The sequence below is a fragment of the Coptis chinensis genome, chromosome 8 (genome assembly GCF_015680905.1).
Source record: "Coptis chinensis isolate HL-2020 chromosome 8, ASM1568090v1, whole genome shotgun sequence".
NCBI classification, from domain to species: domain Eukaryota; kingdom Viridiplantae; phylum Streptophyta; class Magnoliopsida; order Ranunculales; family Ranunculaceae; genus Coptis; species Coptis chinensis.
In genome coordinates this window covers 86,881,164-86,890,622 of record NC_141463.1, presented here as the reverse complement: position 1 = coordinate 86,890,622, position 9,459 = coordinate 86,881,164, and the positions used below count along the sequence as shown (strand labels likewise).

Genomic DNA, 9,459 nt, shown 5'->3' with positions numbered 1-9,459 from the left:
CTACACTTTAAATATCTAGTTGGTTGATGTAATACAAATCTTGTCTTACTATAAAGTGCGTTGGTTGATGATTGATTATGGGATCTTATCTTATATATATATATATATATCTGACACCTTTTTCACATTTTCTTTGGGAAATGCTTGTGTGCAACTCACTTAAGGAGTTGCATAGGTGGGCATAAACCAGTTAACCAATTCACTAGGAGTTGTATGGTTTTAGGATATAGTGGCTATACTATCTGGTGTTAATGTGTGAAATAATGGAACTGGCTCGGGATATATATATTTACACGTTTCTCTACACTTTAATAGTTTAATTTAGTAGGGATGCCACATGCCAGGATGTTCCATACTTGCACCAGTGCAAAAGCAAATGGTTTTTTAAACAGAAGTTATATAAGGTAGTTCATCTTTCCGGGATTGTTTGGTAAGTCTGAATGTGTGAGGACTTTGTGCTAGATCTTCTGTTGAGGCTGTCGTAATGGGTTGGCTTTAATTCTAAACTAACTATTATCTGACACCATGAATGTAGGCATGATCCTCAGTTGCGTACTTGCATGCGCGTGGAACGCATTTTATTTTTGGTGATCTGGGTCAAGCTCCTTGGTCCTTGAGTTCAGATCGAATATCTCACTGAGAAATAGAAACATCATAGACAAACAATTAAAATGTTTGCAATGTAAAATTCATTCCGCCTTCTCCTAAAATTCTAATCAATTGAATTTTTTGTGCAAAGTTCATTTACTATTAGAAGTTACTAAAATGATTTTTCGAAAATTTGAGAAAAGGTTGGTTCCTATTACTCACTTCATAAAAATATCTCTTAGGGCATTTTCAATAGAGGGTGTAAACCGTATAGAATGGAAATTTTACACCCAAAATATAAAAAAACTCTCTCCAATGGGGGTGTTATACCGTAGGTAATAGTGTATTAGCTAATAAAGAGGATGAGAAATTTCTCCTCTCGCTATTAGTTAATAAAAAGCTCGGGCGACACTCGAACTGACGTCTGAGTGAAATAATTTTCGGACGTTACTTGAAGTAACGTCCCTTTCTAATTCTAAAGTAATTTTTTAACTCGGACGTCATTAAATTAAAGAGGGACGTCCTTCCGAGTTTAAAATCTTTTTTTTTTTACACTTCTCCATTGGAGAGTATAGAGTGTAGATATTTATAAGCTATACAATAGTATACAATTAGAAGTGTAAAATCTTAATGACACCTACATGGAGCCTAAGTGGAAGTGTAATTTTACACTTTTTCATTGGGGAATATAGAGTGTAGATAAATATAAACTATACAATAGTATATAATTAGAAGTGTAAAATCCTAATGATACCTGTGTGGAGCCTAAGTGGAGGTGTAATTTTACACCCTCCATTAGAGATGCCCTTATTCACTATGTTGGATAGTAGCCAAGAGTCACTCCCAACATTAGTGGCTAAAACTCTACAGTGTCAAATTAAATTAGTTTCTGAATAAATTAATTACCGAAGATCAATAAGATAATTCTTATATACGAACTCCTGTTAGCCTTCATTTGGCTACTCCAAATTTTAAGAAGAAAACCAAACTAACCACCACCACTGCTAAGAACATGTAACTTACATTCTCAAAAATTAAATTAGTTTCTGAATAAACATTCTTCCAGTCAGGTATTCTTATATATCTGACAGCAAAATCTGAATCTAGATATGTCAATTGCTTTCTATTTTCGGAAAACCTAGCTGTCAGTGGATCTCCCCAAAGTCCAACCCGCTGACTGCCTTCCTGTTCCTCCAATGATGCCACCAGTTATGCTTATAAACCATTAAAAAAAAATAAATAAATAAGAATGTTCACATGAAGATATTTTAATGCTACTGTTTTCAGAGAACTTATTAAAACATAATAATCTTCTTCGAATCGCCAAATACTTTGCCAGTTTCACTACAGCATTTTACATAAACGTAGCCAAATTTAATTCAATCTGTCATTCCAGTACAACGAAATAATGACCCTCCTATGGCTTCAGAATGTCCTATACATTCAAAAGACAAGGTTATTTCACAAAATTTGGCAACTGAAAGCCTGCATATATGAATCTAATTGAGCAAGTCCATCTACCAACCATACGCTACAATATTTTGTAAGGCTTTCGGAAAGGACATGGAAGCAGAGTGGTAAGTTAAAAACAGCACACATCCTACCTCCTGTAACCTTAACGGCGAAATACAATAACACCACATATACGATTCAAAGCGCATGGGATTTCAAATTAATCCCATTAGAAGTATAAACAATATAAAACGCTAGTTGTGTTTAAGAAAATCATGCCATACCGCTTAAGTTGCCCAATTAACTGAATCATTTCCTCCTCTGATTGAGACTAGGCTTTCCTTGTACGCGACAACCTCTAAACTATTAGCCTATTAGGCTAACAACAGTATCCGTGAACATCAAGTTCTTTTATTTCTTGGGTAACATGGTCGTATGTGCAAACCCTGTTTATTCCTCAATATCAGAAAAAATAAACTCACAATTCTTTTTTCTTCTACCCCTCAAAAAAAACAAGATCAACCCAATTTATTTTTTATTTTTTATATTTTATTTAATTTTGGAAGAGACTCTAATTTCACATATAGTATGGAATTAGTTAATCCTCCTTCTAACGCCTTATCTTTCCAGAGATATGTCTAGTCTAGTCGTCTAGATATTGTATAGGGTAGGGTCCGACGGTGTATAATTTACTCCAGGACTCTTTGATACCATACTCATTCAACATCCATATTTTACACTCCTAAATTTTCACACTCATTCAACACTCATATTTCACACTCATTCAATTCTTCTAAGGGCTCCACTCATGAGGCAATTCATACTAAAATTTCACATTATCAATAAATAAGCAAAAAAATAAAATATTTAAAAAAACTCTGAAAATGTAAACAACCGTATAGTAACTCAATACTGTTTCTAAAGAGCTGACACAAATATCCTTTGTTTGCATCACCAAAATGCTGTATGTGAAATAGACCTAGTAAATTTAATTCAACCCGCCATTCCTATGGCTTCAGAATGTCATGTACATCCACAATACAGGGTTATTACACACAATTTGTCATCTGACCACGAAAATTGTACCTAAACATATATGAATATGAATATATGATCGAACAAGTCAAATAATGTACCAACCCTATACTACAATACTTAGGAAAAAGTTGCGGTGGTGGTCGAAAAAAGAAAAAGCCCAAAAACCCAGGGGCAAAACCGTAATATAAAGTTCCCATTTGGCCATTAGTTTGAAGCAAAATAATTGGATACCTCTCACTTTGTTTATTCTGTTTTTTTTTTTGCTCTCCTCACTTTCGTTGTTCACAGATACTCTCCACTCTCTTCTTCTTCCCTATAAAAACAACAACGTCATCATTCTCCTTTCAACCTTTTTTTTTACCCAATTGAAACAGAATAATAATAATATAAGATCGAGTTTTTTTTTTTTTTTTTTTTTTTTAGTGATAATAATAATAATCTATTAGATAACAAGATGTGATTTGAGGAAAGAGAGAGAGAAATGAAAGCAGCAGGAGGAGGAGGAGGTGGTTCAAAAAGAGGATGGAGGAGTTTAGGAATAGGTGTTATTTGTTTAGTTATTCTTTCTATGCTTGTTCCTCTTGTTTTCTTACTCGGTCTTCATAACAATTTTCATTCCTATTCCTATTCCACCACAGGTACATTCATTCATTCATTGAGATCTATTTTTTTTTTTTTTTTTTTTATTATTATAGATCTGCATGTGTTTTCTGTTTCTTTATTTTTTTATTTTCTTGTTTTGTCTCGTGGATCTGCAGTTTATGTTAATGAAGATCCAACTTCCACTCCCGTAATTTTTTTTTTTTTATTCTCAATTTTAACTACATTTTCTTGAATTTGGTTGATTTGACGTTTATTGTTTTTTATATGTATGTGCATAGGTTCATGACAAGTTGGATTTTCGAAATGAGAATCAATCTCAGGTATTATTATTATTATTATTGTGTGTTCAGCTTTACTAGTTTTTGTTTTCTTTGATTGATTTTTGTTTTATGTGGAATATTTTATAGGATGATAAATCGGACCATTTAGATAAGCTTTTGAATAGATTGTCGCCGCCTATATCCAAGGTATGTTTTACAATTTTAATCGATTATACACAAGTAGTGAAGTAAAGTATCACAAGGAGGCGTGTTTGCCTATTTCTATTCTGTTAAGATATACCAGGACAAGTGTTCACTGACAAAAACATGATACGGTATTGGTATGCAACTAAATGTTTCTATTAACTATACCTAGAGAAGCATCTTTTTTCAAGTTCTAAGTGTCTTCATTATTTATCCAAAGAAAGTTAAAAGTCTTAGTTATTACCACTTCTGACCATATAATTGTCGGCCGTCTGCTATGCGTGCACAAAGGTGCATCTTCTACTGTTGTTCATGTGCCGCTAGTATAGGACATATTTCTGATTCCATTAACACATTTTGGTTAGGGTTGGGAGTGATTCAATCGATATTTAATGCTGCTGTGGGTTGTGGAGGGGGAAAAAGACATTCCTGTTTATTTACGTATTAAGCTGAACGGATGTAGAGATGAATTCTCTACGGCCTGTTTAATGAGGGTATGAATGAAATGATTTTCATTAACTGAACTGAACAAATGATTGCAGTCTTTATAGACTAGACATGTTAGTTACAACAGCTTCACAATAGAATTAGTTACACAAGCTGAGCTGTCATAATCTTGACTTGGTTAGACTGGTTGTACTCTGATTCCCTCGACCTTTGACTGATTTGAATAATGTGTATTCTTAATACTGCTGATTGTATGTTTACCTGTAATGGACCCCTTCTACTCTTTTAGTCATCATGCTTTCTCGTCTAAGCCTTGGTTGAAGCCTGAAGGGCTCTTCAGAGCCTATTTTCCCAAAGTTTTGGAACCTTACTTTCTATTTGAGACTCTTTGTTTATGCTGAGATATATTCAAATATGTGTTATCAATAGCTTCTGCTTGTGATTGACTGTGGCAGCCTTGCTACTAATTAAAACCTAATAGCAAAATGATTAAATTTCAGTAAAATGCCCATCTCACTTGAGCTGATTCAGATAATAGATCGGTATATGATCCTTTGAAGTTTGATATATTTGGGAATGATATTTATTTCAGGATGTTATCGAGGATGTTATCAAGAAAGAATTTAAAAAAGCTGGCAAGAAGGATGCTACTCAAGTCAGTACAGAACAAAAACGAGGTTCTTGAAAATGCTTATACGTAGTTCTTATTGATCTTGTTACTAATTATTTTCATGTATAATGGACTAAAGCTCTTTGCAATATGTATACTCAGATCCTCCTGTGTTGCCGAAGGATGCACCAAAATCACCCTCAGATGCCAAGGTTTGCAGGATTTCAAATTCTGCAGCTGATTTCTTTCACATTTGATTTCTTCCTGTTGCACCGTACTGGCAACATTCATCTGATCATTTTCTTCAAAATTTGCAGAAAAAGAGCAATGATATCGTTGAAGCTACTGAGCATGTGAAAGGTTCGAGTAGTGATGAAACTGAAATGTCGTGTCAATTGGAATTTGGGAGTTACTGTGTATGGTGCCAAGAACACAAAGAAGAAATGAAGGACTCCACAGTGAAGGTAATGAAAGACCAGCTGTTTGTGGCAAGAGCTTACTTCCCAAGCATTGCAAAGCTTCCAGGGCAAGAAAAACTATCACGAGATATGAAGCAAAACATTCAAGAATTTGAGCGAATACTCAGTGAGAGCACGACTGACGCGGATCTTCCACCACAGTAAGTCATGATATCAGTTAATTAATTGGTCAAGCTTCAATAAAAATTACAAAAAAATATTGGTTTACTATTATGCTATGCTATAGTAGTACTGCTATTACCATTGTCACTACTTACTGTTGTTTTGCACTTTGGCTATACTTGTGTCAGTTCTAATTAATTGCTGTAAGTCATGAAGGCAGTCTTGATTTATATTTCTTGTGGTTTTTTTTTATGTATGTGTCGTTTATATTGTTTGGTGTAGCATTTTTCTGTGTGCAACAATACTTTATTAAGGAAGAGAGTGACACTAAGAAGTCTAAAGATCCCTTTTCTCTTTACTTTTCTTTTCCTCCTAACTATGATTATAAAGTTTTGATTAGGAGAGAAAGAAGAGAGAATGAAGAAAAAATGGGCAGAATACTGAAACATGTACACAACCGTATATCTTTTCATGTGAAACTATGGAACTATTGGAAGCCCCTTAGGCAGGTGGTTAAGGACTTATGCTTGACATGGGTAATGGGGTAATAGGTCTTCCTTGAAAAAGTCTGTTCATTACAAGCACAATAAAGACGAAAGTATATTTTGAACTGACTGACGAGTTATATGGGATCTAATTTTACAAAGATTCTGCATTTTTGCGTACATTAAAAGATTTCAGATTTGACTACTTGATCGGAATAACAAATTTATTGGAATCTAAATTCTTCCCCCCTAATAGTAAAGACTTTGCCACTGATCTAATGTGAACTTCTTTTTACAGTATTCAACTGATCTAATCATTCTAATGTGATTTGTGATCTTCTGTGTACGGTATTCTGGACAAATTGATTGGAATGAGAGCTCATTCTGTAATAAGAATGATGGCCTACAAAAGAAACAGTGGCCAGTTATTGGCATTTCATGCTTATTCGGGCTTCTCTTTCCTAATGCATTTTGACAATGTCATGTACCTATGGTGTTCGTGTGCTTTTTTAATGGTGTCAAATTTTCTTGTTTGAATTTGCTAAACATCCATGTAAATAATATACATGAGAATATATTGGGCTTTCTTGTTAGAGTCTTTGATGAGCGGTAAGCACTGTCTCACTTGTTATTTCAGCATTGAAAAGAAGCTACAGAAGATGGAAGGCGTAATAAAAAAGGCAAAGTCATTCCCAGTGGAATGCAGTTACGTTGACAGGAAGCTTAGACAGATACTAGATCTAACTGAGGATGAAGCCCACTTCCACAGGAAGCAGAGCGCATTCCTTTATCAACTTGCTGTTCAGACCATTCCCAAGAGCCTCCACTGTCTTTCAATGAGGTTGACTGTTGAATATTTCAGATCTCACTCGCTCGATATGGATCTCCTACCAACTGAGAAATATGCAAATCCAGAGCTGCACCACTATGTCATCCTTTCCAAAAATGTACTTGCGTCATCTGTTGTTATCAACTCGACCGTAATGCACTCTGCAGTATGTTCAATGAATGCTCTCTTTATTTTGTTAATTCTTTGCAAGAACTGAAGTTGTACCTTATATGCCAGTATGCCACTATTTTGTATCTTAACTGGTTCTTCTACAACTTGTCACAGGAAAGTCAGAATCAGGTGTTCCATGTGCTAACAGATGGACAGAATTACTATGCGATGAAATTTTGGTTCTTTATGAATTCATACAAGGAAGCAACAGTTCATGTGATAAACGTTGAAGATCTTAATCTGGACTACCATGGTAAAGCATTCCCGCTGCGTTTGTCATTGTCTGAGGAGTTCCGTGTTTTGTTGCGTAACGTCAATAAACCACCTTCGTCCCAGATGAATGCTGAGTACATCTCATTATTTGGCCACACACATTATTTTTTGCCTGAAATATTCCAGACCTTAAAGAAGGTGGTGGTTTTGGATGATGACATTGTTGTCCAACGTGATCTATCACCTTTATGGAATCTTCAGATGGAGGGGAAAGTAAATGGTGCGGTGCAGTATTGTGATGTGAGGTTGAATCAGCTGAGAAGTTACTTGGGTCGAAATGATCACGACCGAAGTTCTTGCTCTTGGTTGTCTGGTCTGAACGTAGTAGATCTAGTGAGTTGGAGGAAATTGAACCTTACTGACACATATCTAAGGCTGCTTCAAGAGGTAAGCAACATTACAGTTCACAAAAGTCTTGTACCAAAGTCACCCGAATATAGCATTCATATAATTTTTTGGTGTTTGTTCGCTTTCACTGGTGCTACAGTAGACTTACCTTCTAATCTTTTTCTTTCTAAATTTTACTTGAAAGCAGCAAAGCACAAAAGACGCGTCGCTGAAAGTTGGAGTATTTCCTGCAAGCCTGCTCACGTTTCAGGATCTTGTTTATGCTTTAGATAGTTCTTGGGTTTTGTCTGGACTAGGTCACGACTATGGCATCGATGCCCATTCTATTGAGAAGGCTGCAGTGTTGCATTACAATGGGAACATGAAACCGTGGCTTGAGCTTGGGGTTCGAAGGTATAAAGGGCGCTGGAAGAAGTATTTGAAGCGGATAGATCGGTTCATGGCAGAATGCAATGTGAACCCGTAAAGTCATGATTCATGGGCGGTGTTTTTGGTGATTCAGAAACCTAAGAATTGGAGGTTTACTCAGGAAGAGAAAGGAACCTATTAATATCCTTTTATTCCAGTGCAAGAGGAATCTTTCCTAATATGGACCAAGCTGGATGGCTGGTGCAGAGTTAACTACCAACGTCGAATTTTCTATGCCAAATTTCCAGTAAATAAAGGGACTGGATCATATTATCAGATTTGTTGTTGAAGCAGAAGGAAAGTAGTTTCTCAGGTGACAATTGCATTTGCAAGATCAAAAGAACCCCCCAAGATGAGGTTTGCTGTTTGGCGGTCAGTGATACAGTTCAAAGACTAGGACAAACTGGCCGAGTTCTGCGCTTGTTTAGCTTGCCCAAGTGTATAAGAAATGGGGATTTAGAGTAGATATAACGAAATATTTTTGTATGTACATGGTTTTGGAGGTAACATCTCAGGGATTCGATATTCATTTGTTCCTTTGATATAAATGATTGTTGGGTCGGTGTCCCAAAATGGGGCAAGGCCATTCAGAATATGTAGATTGATATTCTTATTTTTTTTTAACCTTACTATTTTTGCTGGGGAATGGTAACTGAGTTTTTCGATTTGAGCTATTGAATGTGTTTTCGTGGTGGTGATTTAGTGCAAAGTTAAATTTGTTTATCTGTTGTAGATAATGCTCTGTTTATGTGGAGTTCGGACTTCAGACTGTAGATAAAGTTATATGGCATTACCTGATCATCTCAATCGAACTAACTGAATTAATTTAGATGAAACTAAGTCTTAGCTTCAGACTCCGAGTCTGCTAGTAGGAAATCTTAAATTATATGTAAGTCATCAATGTTGTTACTGCTTGTGAGTTGTCAGAAGAGAGCATTTCCGTTATAGGCTTATTGCGCTGAAAACAAATAGAGTATTTCCTTTGCGCATCCCTTGGTAAAAAACAAATGTATGCACCCAACACTTGCTGCAATTTTATGAGAGCTTGCTCATAATTTTGCAGCACTGCTGCTACTAACCAAAGAAGACCGAAACAAGACATGAAGCATCAGAACTTCTGCAACTATCTAAAGAACTGGGTTCTGAGGCAATCTATGCTGAG

At 35.7% G+C, this 9,459-nt stretch overlaps 1 protein-coding gene across 1 annotated transcript; it reads left to right on the top strand.

The window, feature by feature from the left end:
* The first annotated feature begins 3,303 nt into the window (after positions 1–3,303).
* Positions 3,304–8,971, top strand: GAUT7 (galacturonosyltransferase 7). Its single transcript, XM_086577582.1, has 10 exons — positions 3,304–3,716; positions 3,837–3,868; positions 3,960–4,001; positions 4,089–4,148; positions 5,185–5,269; positions 5,365–5,414; positions 5,520–5,821; positions 6,906–7,263; positions 7,383–7,928; positions 8,077–8,971. The coding sequence occupies exons 1-10, from the start codon at positions 3,560–3,562 to the stop codon at positions 8,353–8,355; spliced, it is 1,911 nt and encodes a 636-aa protein (XP_086433708.1). The 5' UTR covers positions 3,304–3,559; the 3' UTR covers positions 8,356–8,971.
* Positions 8,972–9,459: the final 488 nt, after the last annotated feature.

Coding starts and splice junctions, on each gene's coding strand:
- GAUT7 (XM_086577582.1), top strand. CDS start 3,560: ATGAAAGCAGCAGGAGGAGGAGGAGGTGGTTCAAAAAGAGGATGGAGG. Junction 5,415..5,519: donor AATCACCCTCAGATGCCAAG/GTTTGCAGGATT, acceptor CAAAATTTGCAG/AAAAAGAGCAATGATATCGT. Junction 7,264..7,382: donor CGACCGTAATGCACTCTGCA/GTATGTTCAATG, acceptor AACTTGTCACAG/GAAAGTCAGAATCAGGTGTT.